Source organism: Telopea speciosissima, chromosome 1, assembly GCF_018873765.1.
Source record: "Telopea speciosissima isolate NSW1024214 ecotype Mountain lineage chromosome 1, Tspe_v1, whole genome shotgun sequence".
Classification (NCBI taxonomy): Eukaryota; Viridiplantae; Streptophyta; class Magnoliopsida; order Proteales; family Proteaceae; genus Telopea; species Telopea speciosissima.
In genome coordinates this window covers 35,078,116-35,095,253 of record NC_057916.1, presented here as the reverse complement: position 1 = coordinate 35,095,253, position 17,138 = coordinate 35,078,116, and the positions used below count along the sequence as shown (strand labels likewise).

Genomic DNA, 17,138 nt, shown 5'->3' with positions numbered 1-17,138 from the left:
AGAACCCACATATATATATGAAATTTGATTAACCATAATATATATATACAATGGGACAAAGGCAAGGATGCAGCCACCGACTTCCCTCTCTCTCCCTACCTACTCTAGTAGTAGTCTCTATCTACTTCCCTTATTAGCAATTGAAGGGTCTACTTGCAGGATTGCAAGCAAGGAGGCAAGACTAACAGGGCAATTAAGCAAGCAAGGAAGTTGCAAAATAGCAAGAGAGGGAGAGAGAGAGAGAGAGAGAGAACTAGGGTTGAACTAACTAACTAACTGGGTAGAATCTAGGGGCTATCTAGTAGTTGTAGAGGTAATAAGAGAGCTACTAGCCACATTAATGGATTATATATATATATGCTGCCGTGATGAATCTGATGATCAATATGTGATTAATTAATTATTGTCTGATATATCTCTGATCATGGAATAAATAATGCAGCAAAATCTCATATGGAAATGGATATTTATTTGAGGGATCAGGCAGCAGGCAGCAGGCAGCAGGCAGTCAGGGACTCAGGGATGGGTGGAAATGGATATCCCTCCAGAGTCCAGACTAGTCCTCCCAGAGTCTCCAGCCAGAGCCCACCAACCACTTCTTTAAGTTGGAAGGAGGGAGTGTCAGATGGTCAGAAGAGTGGGAACTTTGCCGACTCCCGATATATTTACTTACATTCATTCGAAGCCAAATAGCCAATGAATAAACAACAAACGCAAATGGAAGCATGCACTCACTCACTCTCTCTCTCTCTCTCTCCCTCTGATGATCTCTGTATCACGGGAGAAGGTGGTGACACGTGGGGGTAGCGTGACGGAATCATTCCACGGTAATTGATGTTGGAAACGTCAGAAGTTGCCGGAAAAGGTAACTAAAACGTAAGCTTCTCTTCCTCTATCTATCATCTCTCTCTCTCTCTCTTTCTCTTTTGGTGGCCTCTACTACCTCAATAGATCATTGAAGAAGAAGAAGAGTAGGAGACCCTTCTCTCTATCCTCCATCCTCTAACCTCTTTAAAATCTAGTCTGTCTAAGTAGTTGCATAAGTAGTAGTAGAACTAGGGGGTAGTATTGTCTGACACACTTTTTAGGGAGGAAATATATATATCAAAGAAAACAGGGAAAGAGAGAACTTTGAGAATTGAATGTTGGAGTTGGAACTGTTGGGCAAAGATGAACCTCCTTCCTCTGTTTTTATTATTTTTTTATTTTTTTGATGAAAACAAATTAAGTAGAATTACTCCAAAAAAACCCATCATACATAGAACCTCCTTCCTCTGTTTTCTATTAGGCTAGAGACATCATTGCATAACTCAAATGACACAATTCTACCCTTTTGTCCATTCTTAAACACCCACACAAGCATCAAAGATATATATATTTTTTCTAGAAAAAGAACTCTTTCATGGAGTGTGGCCTAGGCCAACACTCTCATGATTCTATCTCTCTCTTCTCCTCTCCATATGAAGACACTTATGCCCCCTTATTTTGAGAAAGAGAGAAATATGTTAGAATTTTAGTTCTAATAAAATTCTATATGGACATAATTAAATCCCTAAACCAGGCTTTAGGGTTTTGGTCTAATAAAGTAGGGTCATTAAGTTATATTAGAAGTCTAATGTGGACTGGTTTAGTGTGGGCAGATAGATTCCTATCGGGATCATGTGATGAGTCGACTATAGGGATTACTATATAAGGAGAGCTGGTCCCCCTCTACCCAACACAACTTATTATTCTCAATTGCTATTGAGGAGTGCATTCTAGAAAGAGAGGGAGATATTCAGTTCGTCGCCTCGCGCATTCGGTATTCTCATCAGGCCGCTTACTTTGGGAATAGAGGGGAAGCGCTTAGATCTTTGTTCTTTATTTTCCGCCGCAATCATCATCACTATGGATGCGAAACAAGGTCGAGTGGTTCTATCCCTATTTTCTATTATTTATTTGATTGTGTTCTTAAACGCCTTATGGAGATCCTGGCTTTTGGGATTTTGTTCCTATTCGGATCGATTTATTCCAACATGTGGTATCGAGCCTCCATAGATCCGTTCTTGAACCTATATGGATTCAAAATAATAGAACATAATAAGGGAATCGAAAATTTTTCGAGTCGAATCAAGGTTTTTAGGGTTTTTCCGCTTTTCCAAAAACCGTACGGACACTAGCATTCATGATTTTTAGCCGGCGAAAAGAATCGATCACATGGGGGCGTAGAGCTCGCAAAATCGAGTTTTCGGTGGGTGGATCATCGCCGCGGCTTCCGGACGCTCTCTCACGCGCCGGCAAGCCGGGTGATCTTCACTCAGCCGGAGATGTAAAAATTTTAAAAAAAAAAAAAAAAAAAAAAAAAAAAAAGAGAATGGGTTTTGCTATCATGCGCCTTGATTCTATGTACGAGCGATGCTAGCGTGCGCGCTGGGTGGTCAACCCGATTTACCCGAAAACCCGACCCATTGACCCGCCTCGACCCGGTTTGGTCTGACCGAACTCGATTTACGACCCGCCTACTGACCCGTTTACTCTACTTATGCCCCCTTATTTTGAGAAAGAGAGAGATAGACATATAAGAGTGTTGACAAAGACCATACTCCCGGATAGAAAACTGTTTTTTTTTTCCTCCCCAATTTTCATTAGGAATAAATAATGCAAAATCTCTTCCTACATTAGCAAACATAATCATAAGAGAAGTAATTTTCTGTATGAAAATGTGGTATATGCCAGTCACTCCCATGTGTCTATCAAATTGGAGTCCTCTATGGCACAAGGGTGCACTGCATATCTTGTGGTGCAACATCATAATTCTCCATAAGGACAAGCTCCCGTTTTGGACAGTATCAATCGAGCTAGGAAAGCTGGCGTGGTGCACATGAGATGTACAAGAGGATTTTTGGATTTTGAAATCTGGATTTTCAATTCGATAGAGGCTATTCAAAGGGAGCTCATCCCCGTGGCTAGCTGTGCTGTAGCTCCACTAGATATACGATGCATCCTTGTGTTGTAGAGGAGTCCCCAATCCGTGTCTATCTCTCTCCTCCTCAAAACAAAAACAAGGAAACAAAGATGTCTTATGAAAAAGCTTTTCCCTTAATCATAAACAAATGGATTTTTTTGTTTTTGTTTTTTGTTTTTTCATGACTGTCACAGTAAGAGTAATGGCTAGCCTCTCACGCCCAGACCAATTAATGTCCATTGATACTCTCGATCTGTCTCTCTCTTACTTAGTAGTCACTCCCTACTCGATCCCTACTCTATCATCTATGGTTTTAATTAGTAAGCTTTTATTATAGCTTACATAGACAGACATCGATGAGATGAGAAGTTGAGATTTGCTCCTGCAATAAATAAAGAGCTTTGAAGAGAGTCGACTTACTTGTACGATTCATGTTGAGAGGGGTTCACAATTGAAGTGACGAAAAATGGATCAGTAAGTAGAGGTGGTGATCCATGATCAGAGGAAGGTAAGTAAGAACCTCGTAATTCAAATCTTCCACCACCTCAGAGTCTCAGACATTCCAAAGCTTCCGGAAGCACTAATAAGTAATAAGTAGTATAGCTACTAACCACCCTCTCCGTCATTCGCTACTAGTCCCTCTGCACTCTGTACCTGTAGCGTTGTACCATTGCTACACTGCTCTGTTCTGTGAGGCTCACAGAAATAAGTGAGATATTAGACTAGAAACTACACGGTTTTGGGGAAGGTTTTAATGCCGATAGACGATTGGAGAATTGTTTATCGAGAACTCGCACCACCCATACCAATTAGAATGCAGGGAATGTTCCCGAATGTGAGTGTACGTGGACAACTCACAGCTATTTAGATGGAATCTATTTTGTGGAAATGTTTCATCTGAACGATTGTGAGTCGTTCACATATGCTCACGCAAGTGAACATTCACCCCCCTCCCTCGTTCCAAACCCCTCTTAGCCCGAATAGGGGTCAAAATATCTTGGCCATGAGGGTAAGGCAACACACCACACGCACCCAAGTAATGTTCTTTCTCCCCCAAAATATATATATAAAATGAAGATCAAAATTAAGTGCATTCATGATTAATTTCAAAAAATGGATTTTGGGAGGCAACACTTCAACAGTCATTAGAATCTAGGTCAATCACTTCCAGTTTGAACAGGAAATTACTTCGTATGGTGTCATTTGTATCAGAACATGCACCAATAAAACTTGCAGTTAAATACTTACATCCATAATCAGGGAAAATTCAGATTCTGTTCTTGAGGAGTCCAAGGAAGCAGAAGAAGAAGAAGAAGAAAAAAAAGACCCCTCACTGTTTACTACCCTTCCATCTTAATTTATTAATCTTTTCAAGTTCCATCCACTCCGGTCAGAGTTCTTAAGCACATAAGTACATAACGATATTAATATAAATATTCCATATTTGCTGAAGCCTGAAGGTCCTTAGTACTCCCTCTTCTTCTTGTAGTTTTAATTTTAACCCAACTATTTATATATCCATAACAAGTAAATTAAAGCAGTACTTCCTTCCTCCCAGCCCTCCCCCCAACATGGTTTTAGTGCACGGTATCAGAACGGGTATCCGCGACCCACAAAACCGATACGATATTGATTTAGTATCGACCTGGATCAACTGTATCGGATAAAAATATCTCTGAATTTTCTTAAAAAATGAGTTTTCTGATCATTTTACCCCTTATACGAACTGTGCTATTGATATGTGAAAAGGTTCCTGTCCTGTAGTGGCGGGAGTTGGAGCGTCCAGCCCAGCAAAACCACAACAAAAACAGGGGTGGGGTGGTCATTTCACAGATGGGTCCCATCTGGACCCACATATGAAATGACCACCCCACCCCCTATTTTCAGGTGGTTTTGCTGGGCTGGACGCTCTAGCTCCCGCCACCGCAGGACAAGAGCCAAATCCATTAATATGGTATCGGCAACTAGCAAAATTGATACATATCGTTCGCTTCGAACGATACGATACCGATACTTAGAACCATGCCTCCGACAGAAACTCAAAAGGAAAAAATTTAGAATTTATAGTAAACCTAAAATCATCTTTTTCGTGTCTAATATCATCTCTCTCTCTCATAGATTAAAAAATAATAATAATAAAAATGAGAAAAGAAAGAAATATTGTTCTAAGGGTAGGGTGGGGTGGGGTGGGGTGGGGTGGGGTGGGGGACTGAATCAAATGATTGAACTGGATGGCCCGACAAATTTAGGTTAATTCCTTGACACGTCTAAGATGTCATTGGATATATCATAATTTTTTGTATATATATAGGCTGGATTTGAACTTTTGAAGGGCAAAGCCATTAAAGCTGCAACTAATATCTTTAAAAAATTATGTATCCAAGTACATGGGTATTTTCATAAATTAACTTTTTAGGGACTCGCTTTGTAGTAAGGGTTCTTTCTCTACAAGCAATGTGAGAGATGTGAGGACGAGCGGCTAAAATTCTATTTTCCATTAATATTGTAGCAAATCTCATCTCACTAAAGTCGTAGACAATATTGCCGAATCATATAAAAATGATGCAAGAATGGATAAATTCCCTCCCCCAACCTTTTTTTGCTTATCTTTATTAGATTAAATCCATGGGCTTTAGATTGAAACCCTAATTCCATATAAAAACTTAGAATACGAATACATAAACGTAAATGAAGGGATTAGAAATACCTTGCACTTTGTATGCTGATGAAGAATAATAAATATAATCCTCAAGCAATTTACTCGCGCAATTATTGACGAATCAAACTTTGAAGGAATCTTCTGCAGTCTCCCGTTCTTTACCAATGAGCACCTTTTTCTTGTGAGAGAAAAGATAAGTGAAAAACAATGTAACTACAGGACACTTCTGATTAATACTTATAGTACTGTCTCAAAACCCAAACTCACTTCCACAATGAGTTCAGTTGGCTCATTTCTATTTGAATCGGGTGATATGCTTGAACCAACCCATATATTAGGATCTTCATTTTAGATTGAATCCAGTAATTAATTAAGCCCATAATTAAACTTTGAAAATATCTTACAATCTCATCTCACTACAGACGTAGACAATATTGCCGAACCATGTAAAAATATGCAACAATGGATAAATCCCCCTCCCCCCCCCCCCTCCCCCACCCCACCCCACCCCACCCCACCCCACCCCAACCTTTTTTCTGATTATAAATTTTAAGGTGAATGCTTAGAATTGAAGCGAGCTAGATATATACAGCCAATGTTGTATTGCTTGGTCTAATAATTAGCTTAGCCACTCATGTTTTTCTTTTGAGTGGGTGGTGAACAGAGAAACAGTGAACAGTGGGAACTGGGAAGAGCAGCTGAGTACAGTCAGTCAAAATAGTTTCTGAGTTTGTTGGGTTTGAATAGCTTGAATTTGTATTATGGGAAATCGCGCTGCTTTTCTGGTTTTGTATATATATTAGTGTTGTTATTCCTCAAAAGTGGTAGGCTTTGCTTGACAAAACGGAAACCAAGGGTTGTCCCCACTTGGATTCTTTGTCTCCTTCGCTTACTTGCTCTTTAAAGTAACCCTATAAAAGTCTTGGAGAGAGAGAGCATGGTTTGAGGTATCACATCGGATCGGCCGATTTTGGCTGGATTGGATTGGTATCGGTCGAGACCGATCCCGATACCGATCTAATCTAGCTGTACGGGCAGGAATAAACATGTAAAAAAAAACTTTTTTCTTATAAGAAAATAGAGACAAAAGTGTCATATTTGTTTGAGTTTGGGCAATCTCAATCCGTATCAGCCGATCCAATCTCGATTCGATCCAATCCAATCGATACCAAGATCACGAACCATGAGAGAGAGTAATACTCCCTAAAACTTAATAATTTTAAATGGAAAATGAGAATTAAAGTAAAAACTTATTTTAGGATTAGTCATCATAAGTATGTCCTTTAAAGTTCTCCTATAACACCCTACAATATTTTTCATTCCTGCCTTACAAGTTAACAATGATGGAACTTTTACTTAATACTTTTTTTCATTCATCAAGCCTTGTTCCAACTACTTAAGTTAGGAATTCAGAACCCATCTATACTACAAAACCAGATAGAGTTTCTCTTTACATCTTAATCTAGGATCAATTCTATTTCTAAAATAGTGTTATTTGATTCCTGAAATTGAATTAAACAATCCATTCATCAAGTACACATGCACCATGTAATTTAGTCGTTATTCTCTACCCAAATTAACTAGTTTTTTAAGACTGATTTCGATTCCAATCAAAATCCATATTGAGGTAATAATCTCACATCGACTGTGGCTGCTCCAACTATAAAGTATAGGAGTCACAATAGGCTACCCCACTTTGAACCTATTGATTTTAAAATGAAAACTTAATATGGTATCAGAGTGGGTATGTTGGGTCTCCGTCGATGATAGACCCTGTTTCACCCATGAAGACAGAGGCCTGCACGTAAGGGGGAGTATTGAGGTAATAAATCCATACTGACTTTCTAGGGTTACGACACATTTTAACCTATTCTGATCGATCCATTTCGATTCCATTCTTTTGAAACCCTGAACCAAACAAATTGTTTGGCTCTGAGGAGATTGATAGATTCATTACTAACTTTGAGGAGAGGAGGGAAGGTAAAGATGAGAAGATCCATACCTAATATACAATTATTAGCAATCTAAGTAGTAGTACTATTAGTGTATAATTTAACATTAAAAGTATAAAACCATCATCATAAGTATCTGATCATGAACTACCATTGCTAGGGTATTGTGCCATTAATGGTCCCCCCACCTTCCCAAGGAAGGAAAGAAAGAAAGAACTATTCCCAGTAATTATAATCCTTTGATTGTTCATTTGAAGAACTTTTAACATTTCAGGCATAAAAAGATGGAAGTCCAACCCTAATCAAATGGCACAAATAATCATCTAAGACAATCATAAATCACAAGTTTATCCACACACAAAAAAAAAAAAAAAAGATAAAAAAAGAAAAATCATAATAAAGGAATAATTGTAGGAGATTGGGTATTCAAAGAGTACTTACTGGTCGGTGGACTGTGGTTTTGAGAATCATATCGTTTTACAGAAAGTTCGATTTAATTGTTGTTTATTTCTTGTGAAGTATATAAAGGAGGATATCTAACTAAGTAAAGAGAATATTTGATTTGAGGTTCTAAAAAAGATGTTAGTAAGAAGGAATCAGAAAAAGAGAGAGATAAGAGAAGATTACGAGCATGGGAATTCTCACTTCCCCATGCAAAGAAGTAAAAAGTAAGTGCAAATTAAGGTCACGTCGATCCATCTAACCATCCTTGTCTTGGTCTCCCCTTCCTCATTCCAGAAATTAAACAATTCAAGTGCAAACTATTGTTAAGTTCATAATTCTTTTTGCGGAAAGTTACACAACCGTGTATGTGAGAGGATGGGAGTTTCAAGGTATTAATTAATGGGTGGGGGTTTATGATTTTTTCAACTCTTTGTGAGAGGGGACACGACTGTGTATGAAAACTTTCTCCATTTTTTTGTTATGGAGAAAGAATGCTAACTGGTGTTGTATGTGGTCGTGTACCACTACCCAGACAAACCCCGGCACGAAAAGACCGTTACACCGCCTAGAAAGGTGGAAAGGTCCAGGGGTGCAGCTGTCTTTTCGCATTGGATTGTGTCTGGGCACAAGTACACGTCCACACACAACACCAGTTAGCGTTCCTTTTTAGGAAAAATTGTTTACGTACAAGTGGAACTGTTATGGCGGAGCTTGTCGTGTTTTGCATGCGCTGGTCGGCTTTTCTCCATTGGAAATTGGCATAGCCAATGATGTGACAATGTTTGCATAAGGAAGTATTGTCCTCGTATATGCCCTTTTTCAGATATAGAGTTTGAAATACACGCTAGCCTCTATGCCTTTGCTTTACGCTAATACCTTTTTTTGCGTCGTGTACGTGCTCTATTCATTGGCGGGACAAGAAACTTAACAAATAGAAGAGAATGTTCGAAGATCAAAAACCTCGCTCACCCTAAAGGTGGTCTAAGTGTCTAATGCATTCCAAGAGGAAGACAGCGAGGGAGTCAACAAGGGGATTTTGCACCGATCTACAGCTCAAGTTAGCCATTCGATATAACATTTATGCGGAGGTCAACCGATTCGATTTGAATTTTTTGAGCCTAGAAGAAAATGATATATATATTGTTTGTGTTTTTAATGGAAAAATAAAGGATAAATTACACGTCACCCCTAGTTTTCAAACGAAACTCAAATCACCCCCTGGTTTAGACCCCAATATGACAAATTAGTCCCCACCATTAGTTTTATGCTGTAAAGTGATGATGTCAGCCAGTTAAATAAATTTAAATCCCTAAACTACTCTTGAACAATGTTGAGGATGAAGGAAGGATAATATTGTAAATTTAATTCTAATATTTTAGTACAAGGGTAAAATAGTCATTTCACACCAATAACTAACAACAAACTAACACTATTGCTGTAGAAGGGGTGATTTGAGTTTTTTCAAAAACCAGAAGGTGATCTGAGTTTCGTTTAAAAACCAGGGGGTGACGTATAATTTATCCAAAAAATAAATAATACTCCATGAAATATTAATAAGAATTAATAATTAGGTAATAATAGAACGTATTAGTTATACAAAACAAAAGCAGTTTATCCTCAGAAATTTAGAAAGACAACTGTAGGGCTGTGGCCCTTTTCTCTTAGGAGGATGCCACAGTTGAACATGGGTGTCACGTTTAGAGTTCAAGCCACCATCAATCAACATTGCCTTCTAATGCAAAAACTTAATCAAAATGGACCACCTTCATAAGCTTATCAAGATAGCTCAAATATTTTCTATGACCCAAATTTTGTGGATTGTAGAGTTCATGGTGTCATAGTCATATATTTATTAAGGACAAAATTTTCCTTCATCATGTGGTGAAAGTTCACCCCACCATCTTAGGAGGGTTCACAAAACCCTCACAGGGTTTTAGTATAAGTCCAAAAATATCCTCTCGACACCCTCTCCCACACCATCTGAAGCCCACATGGCTGAAGGAAAATTCAGTCCTTTTATTATGTAGAAAAGTAAATGTTTGAAAATCAAGATTATGAGAAAGTGCATTGGATAATAAGGACGTTATCCCTTACTTATAGATGGGAATCACTTGTTCTCCACTTAGAATTTGAGCTATTTTAGAGGACATTATTCACCTCTCAATTTTCTTTGAAACATGTATTTTTACCTATATTCCAAGGGAGAATAACAGCTTGATTGACTTCCTAGCAAGGAGGACACTATCGGTGACATGTACAAGGGTGTGGCTCGTTTCTGATCCGTGGCTCACTGATTTTTGTAATCTACAACCATGAGCTTTCACTTTATGCTTAGTAAATACTATTATCCCCAAAAACAAAAAAAAAAATCAAGATTATGAGAACATGCATGGTGGTAGGTAGAGTACTCTTAAGATTATATACACATGGGATATATACCAATACACAAGAAGTGGTTGGAGAGCAGTTGAGATTTCATTATCCATGCAGTCCTGATATTGAATTCCTTGGAGGAACAAAACTAGCAACAAAAAAATGTTCAAAAAGAGAGAGAAAAAAAAAACCCAAAAACAAAAAGCATTTGGAGATTCATTCAAGTTTCGATATTTGGGTCATATCTCTTTTTCAAATTCCAATCCATAATTCGCCTCCACAGAATCTACTACTGTTATTATTCTGCTATGTACCCCACTACTGGTCCCAGACTCCCAGTGGTCCTGGTTTTTTAATAAGTAGAAAGACAAATTAAATGGTGAAAGCGATGCAAACTCTAGCCACCCCTCCAGCCCTCCTTCCATTGCTTCGTCTTCTTCTATTAAATACCCATAAAACCCCAAATCCTCCACAGTCAAGCCCACTACTTGGACTGTTTATCTCCCACCCCAACACACACACACACTCACACACATCGGTAAGGTAACCCAACAAGGCAACAAAACTCTTCCCTCTCTTCCTTTTTATTTCTTTTCCTCTCCACTTGAAAGTGATTTAGCATTTCTTTATATCATCACCTCCTGCCATGTCTGTAACTTTGTAAGAATGGTTACTGTGCTTTTTCCCCTCATCTCTCACTGTTAAAAAAAAACTTTAAATTTTCACATTAAATAAAAAAAAAGTTTAAACCCCCCTTCCCTCTCATGGTACAAGTGTGTAATCAACAAAACAACCTTTTTCAGTAAAATCATTAGCAACAGCAGAAGCACTAGAGCCAACCATCAAATTTCTTTCTTTCCTCTAATCCTCTTTCTATTTCTTTTTCATTTCTTTCTTATATTACATCCCTACACCACCATGATGAGTCCATGAATGTTCTCTGTCACATCTCCACACTCCCATCCCATCTCTCTCTCTCTTTCTCTGTATGGACTTCAAAATAATAATTAAAACTGACCAAAAAGAACCCCCCCCCCCCAACCCCAAAACTACTCAAAAAATGATTATTTTGATCCATCCTCCACCTCCTCCTCCAATTTTATCTGCTTTCCGCCGGAATATCAACTTCCATTGTTTTTTTCCTTACAAAAAGAATAAACTCATTCTCCTCAAAAGATTAAAACAAAAATATGCACATAAAAAGAATCAAATAATCCTCTTAACAAACTCTAGCCACTTTCACCATCTCAATTGGGCAATCAAGTTTTGTCTCTATCCTGCAACCAAAAACATCAAAACACCCTTTTCATTAGATTGTTCTTACTTTTAAGAACTTAATTTAAAAGCTCACAGGTTAAGCATCCATACCTGATAAGAACTCAATACCCACTTGGTTGTCCTCATCTTAAGAGGATCCAAAAACAACTATTACCATCCAAGTATTTTGGCAAACTATATTCTTTCTGACAAAAAACATTGTAAACTGCCTTGTGTACTGGGCTTGAATGGATACCAGCAAAACTACAAAATATAAAGTACATCTGCAGAAAGAAAACAAAAGATACTGTGTGACTATTACACAAATACCTGAGGTCAAAGATCAAATAGTTGATGAATAGAAATTACAGAGGACATATAAGTGAAAAGGAAAGAAAGAAAATGACTAACCTTTTCTAGCTTGTGGGGGACAGAAACATCTGTGACGCTCTTCGATACAAAGAGGGTTTCTTTGCTACTGACTGCCAGGGGACCAAGTAACAGATGAGAATAATAAGAAGCAGGAAGGATACCCATTGAACAGAACTTTCAAGAAAAAAGGACCTAATTTAGGACAGAACTTTCAGATAATATGCTAGAGTACAAATTCTATTAGAGAAGTGATTGTTGAATAGATTCCAATAACACACATTTATAAGTCACCAAAGAAGAGACAATTTGGTACCAATTGAGATACCAAAAATAGATACAATTTGGATTCAAACACTAGACTGTGTGGTCCATAGTGTTCAGCCCAAGAGCTATCATGGTGTGGTCACTTGTTCGCTACTTTAGTTGTAAGTTCTCATTGCCCAAAATAAGAAACACTGTAAAAGAAAATCTAGCTGAATCAAGGTAGATCGAAGAATCATTGATCACCTGGTTGAAACATTCCATGTTTAAAATTCAAAGATTGATGAGAATTCATTAGCTGGATCCGATGATTTCTTGAAAGCCTGGTTATACCACATAATAACAAACTCCAATTATGGGGAGAAACCCTCACAATAAATCAAGACTTTGGTTGGAATATTTCCCATGTCTCGGTTCTTTACCTTGAGAAGAAAAAAACAATAATTAGAGTCTTCAATTCTTCGAAGATTGTTTGAATCCATAAAATGGAAGCATTCGCAAGCACAAAACTGTCTCTTCTCAACGTAGAGAACTCCATAATTTCCTAGAGATCAATAAAAGAGAGAGATTCTAAGATGAAAATAAAATAAATAATAGCTAGGTGCACACACACACTTAGAGAGCGAGAGAGAGAGAGCATACTCGAATGTGGGTCTTTATTTGTGCCTTGTAGCAGTCAAAAGAAACTAAGTTCTGTATATCCATGTGAGTGTGGTAGCAACTCTTCTACCTCAATTCTGGAACTAGAACAACTCATGCTTTTCTTAATACGGCAACGGTTGATGGACTCGACTTCAGCTGAGAAAATGCTATAAACTGGTCTATGATCTGAGAATCTAGACTCTCCACGAACATATGATAATTGATGGAGGCCCCTTCCATACCACAAGATGCGATCACACCTTCACATGCGAAAAAGAAAAGGCTAAATTAGTTCCTGAGCAACACTCAAATTTAAAGATTTCTGCATGGTGCCTCGTTTGCATAAATTCCTTAATGCTAGATGATTTTACCATGCAGGTGTTCGTCGCTTCTCTTTAGGGTGCATGTCATCCCCAGCATATCTATCTGAATTGGTTGAATATTTGTAGGTGGGTGGAAAATATATCTTCCCCTCATTCCATCCTTCAAATACACGACCTCTTCTCTGCTCTATCCGAAGCTGCTAAGAAATTTGTGAAAGGTTCAGACTGACAAGTTGAACTATTTTCAAAGAATGCCGAGAACACAAAAAGAAAAAGAATACAGACCTGATCATTTTCTAGTAATGCCCTCCAGTTGTGCATCTCCACAAGCGCCTTTGCAGAGCGATAAGATAGAGCAATTCGGTAATTCAAATCCCCAAGCCATATAATTCGACTGGACAAGAGGAGAATCAATTAGAACATTCAAATTGCTGCAAAACTTGAAATTTTTAATTCTTAATTATTTCTTTCAGAGAAATTACTAAGTTTTTTTTAGCTACCCTGATGATTTGGGGAAACAAGGAAGAAAGAAAGAGGATTACATCAATTTAGAGAAAAAAGAGTCTGAATAATGGTCTAATGGATTGGAAAATAAGTGTCTTACTCATGATCAAAGATTGTTTCAGGGGATTTCTCATCCCCTACTCCATGAACACGTGGAAACCTTGTCTTCCTCAGGATCTCCATGACATCAGAGTTCCTCCTTAGCTCATCACCTTCCTTCTGTCCGGAGGTTAAATGACTACAGACGAAGCAGAAGCTTGTTTGGTGTACAGACATGCTGATTGAGATTGAGCCCTGGAAAAACCCAAAAGTAAAATTTACTCTTTTGCTTAGTTCTACAAAATCACTTCTTCTTGGTATTCCATAAATCCCACCAAATAGATTCAAAAACAAGAAAAAGTAGTAGTCTGATTCATGTAAACAATGTACCTTGTTTCCAAGATAACCCATCAATCCCCTACCCACACAAGAAACTTTCATATTGCGTACATCATCCCTCAGGTCGCTCTTCACCCATATCGTGAGAAATATCCCAACCATTTGCTTACTTGCAACGAGGCAGTACCTTGAGTACCCAGATGGTCTCTCCCTGTCCTCCATGGATGTGGAACCACCATAGGACATTGGTGAGAACATGGTACTCGGGGAATCCGTAGGCCCATTCTCATCATCGGATGAACCCCATCTGAAATTGGGATCATAATCACTCGGCCTGTGACCAAAAATAACTCGATCACAAACACTGAATCTTCGATCAAGCCGGGGTTGCGGGGTTGAGATGTCATTGTCCATTCTCATGCTACGACTCAAAGACTGGAATGACCGGCGGTGGAAGAAAGAAGAGGCCTTCTGTCTCGTTGAACCTTCAAAATCTGCATCTAATTCTACAATTGGATCAGGAATTGGGGAAGGCGTGTAGCAACCAGCACTGCTACTAGTGCCAGGAATATTGTTAAGAGTCTTTCGGATGAGAGCCAGCCACTTCCTGGCAGGGCCATTGTCTTCTGCTCCCAAAACGTTCCCAGCATTCAGGGGAACAATTTCTTGAAATCTGGAGAATGGGATAAAAACAACTTCTATTAATCTTGCAGTAGTTGCATAGCTACAGAAGAGAAGAAGATTGTGAAGAAGAGTAAAGTTGTTAAAAGGACATACCCAAGAACGTAAATATCTGCAGGAGGTGAAGTATGAAGCCAATCTTCAAGATTCAAATAACTAGGTGGTGATTTTCCACCCACATTCCATGTAGCTACAAAGATCCTACTCCCCCCAATGAAGAGAAAAACTATAAAAAAACAACTCAGGAAGAAATGTATCAAATAAGGAGACTTTATAAGAGCAAGAACATACCTATAGTTCTGAACATCTGTAACTGGAGCAGCATCGAGATCAATCTTTCCCCGACGGACCCTATCACAGCTCTTGTTCAATCTCTCTGTGCACCCAAAGGGAGGGAAAGGAGATATTAAAATAATAATAGTGAAAAATATATATACATTTTTTTAATTGTTTGTCGGTCTGGTTCAAAGCTACATGGTTTGTGCCTACATGGTTTGTGCAAGACTAATTACTGAACCTGTTTTGCTTTTCTTGATCGTGTATGGCTCCCTCTCTGAAAAACTGCTCCTCGGTTCTTCATCACCATCTGAAAAAGGAGAACCATAAAATCGTAAAAGCTGTACTTGGTCACAGTTCATGCATCAACCCCCTCCAACCCCAAATTTGCAAACAGAACATAGAAGAAAAAAGAAAATTTTGAATTTCGGGAAGAGGAGAAAGAAGCAGTGAACAGAAATAGAGAACCCATAAGAGAAGATTCGACGAGAAATCCAGTGAGGGAGAAGAAGGACAGGTGTTAAAAGAACACTGAAGAAATTTGAAAGGAATCAAGCTGGGAACTTTGTTGCAGAGATAAAACTAATTTTTCATTCTGGTATTAAGGCTAAGATTCCCAGCCCCAAAACCCTAACTTTATTCCATAAGGAGAAACCATAATTTCTAACAACCAACAGAACCCAACTCAGGAAAGATCCTGAAGGTGAATGAGATTCAGATTTTTGAAAAATAAAAATAAAAATTTAATAACAAATAGAATCAAGGACCCACCTTCGTAAACAATATCATCAGCGTGAAAGTCTTCAGCTTTACTCTTGATATTGAACCATTTCCTAACCAGAGTCTTGGACCATGAGAGCTTCATTGGAAGTAAAATACAGAATTGGAAGAATCAGAAGTCTGAAAAATGCTGTAGCAGGAGAAGAGTAGAGAGTAGAGATACTAGTAGCATTTTCTCAATACCTTGCTTTTCTTCGGGTTTCCATCTCTCATTGTTTCAATAATTCTTCATACAGCTCTCCAGCTTAGAAAATATTATAAGTCTCCTTGTTCTGTTATTTCTGTTACTTCAGTATTCTCGGTTCTGTCTACAATGGATCCAGAAATAAGTCCACTGCTGTGCATCCTCAGAGCTCACATCTCCGATCTCCGGAAGATGAGAGAAGAAAAAGCAGGCATGAAAAGAAATGGGTCTGAAGGTGCTTCAGGTGTACGCCCAGAACAAACGAAAAATAGCTCTACAAGCAACTGTAGAATCAGATAGTACAGGCTAAACAGGGGACGTGACAGATTAAATGGATGCACGGAAGACTATGAGAGAAGAACAAAACAAGCTTAAAGCGTAAGCTCAATGAATAGAGGAAAAGAACCCCTATTAATGGGTTCTCCCCAAAAGATAATTAAGGATCAAAGGGAAGACCTGAGCTCCCTGTTTCTCTGGATTTCTAGTTTTCTCAGTCAAACAATCTAACTGCTTCACAAGAAGGACCAAAACAACAAACGGGTACTCTCCTCACTCAATCTAATCTACCACCGAAGAGAACCAAGAAAATCATAGAAAGGAGAAGAGAAGGTCTCAAATTCAAAACGGAAAGAACAGAGATAGACAAAACTGTAACGCGTGGAAGTGGGAAGGGAGATTCTGATTTCTGGTGGTGGATCAAGACAATGTAGCTGACATAAAGAGAGAGAAACTGAGAGAGAGAGAGAGAGGAGGAAGAGCTCTTCTCTCCGCGAAACCTCGTTCTTGGTACAGCAAAGTATCGAATTTGAGGAGAATAAAGTGCTGGGAAGCTCGGTCTCGAGGCTTTTTACCTCAAATCCAAGGCCATGCCAACATTGGTTATAGATATAATGGTCACACAGCAACAAAAAACAAAACTGCCCTGCTAGCTGCCCGTCTTTCCTTCTCACTCTGAACTAGACCTGCCCGCGGTCAGAAAAGTTAAGGTCATCTAAATTCTAAAGACCCCCCTAGCTGGCTAGCTGTAACCTCCTCCCATTTTGGTCTCTTCCCTCCCATTTTGGTCTTCTATGACAAAAAGCAGTTAAAGAAGAACAAAAAAAGATAA

The 17,138-nt window shown here is 38.6% G+C and overlaps 1 protein-coding gene across 2 annotated transcripts; it reads right to left on the bottom strand.

The window, feature by feature from the left end:
* Positions 1-11,202: 11,202 nt before the first annotated feature.
* On the bottom strand, positions 11,203-16,536 carry LOC122660189 (type IV inositol polyphosphate 5-phosphatase 7-like). 2 transcript variants are annotated; one of them, XM_043855770.1, is made up of 15 exons: positions 16,030-16,536; positions 15,838-15,925; positions 15,308-15,376; positions 15,082-15,166; positions 14,887-14,991; positions 14,161-14,782; positions 13,832-14,025; positions 13,513-13,621; positions 13,276-13,424; positions 12,905-13,164; positions 12,685-12,806; positions 12,509-12,585; positions 12,041-12,111; positions 11,741-11,913; positions 11,203-11,649 (listed from the first exon to the last, which is right to left on the bottom strand). In XM_043855770.1, exons 1-10 carry the CDS (start codon positions 16,057-16,059, stop codon positions 12,939-12,941), a joined length of 1,677 nt encoding a protein of 558 aa, XP_043711705.1. In that variant the 5' UTR covers positions 16,060-16,536; the 3' UTR covers positions 11,203-11,649; positions 11,741-11,913; positions 12,041-12,111; positions 12,509-12,585; positions 12,685-12,806; positions 12,905-12,938. The 2 variants fall into 2 exon arrangements, with proteins under 2 accessions (XP_043711705.1, XP_043712360.1); XM_043856425.1 differs by having other exon boundaries at positions 11,203-11,644.
* Positions 16,537-17,138: the final 602 nt, after the last annotated feature.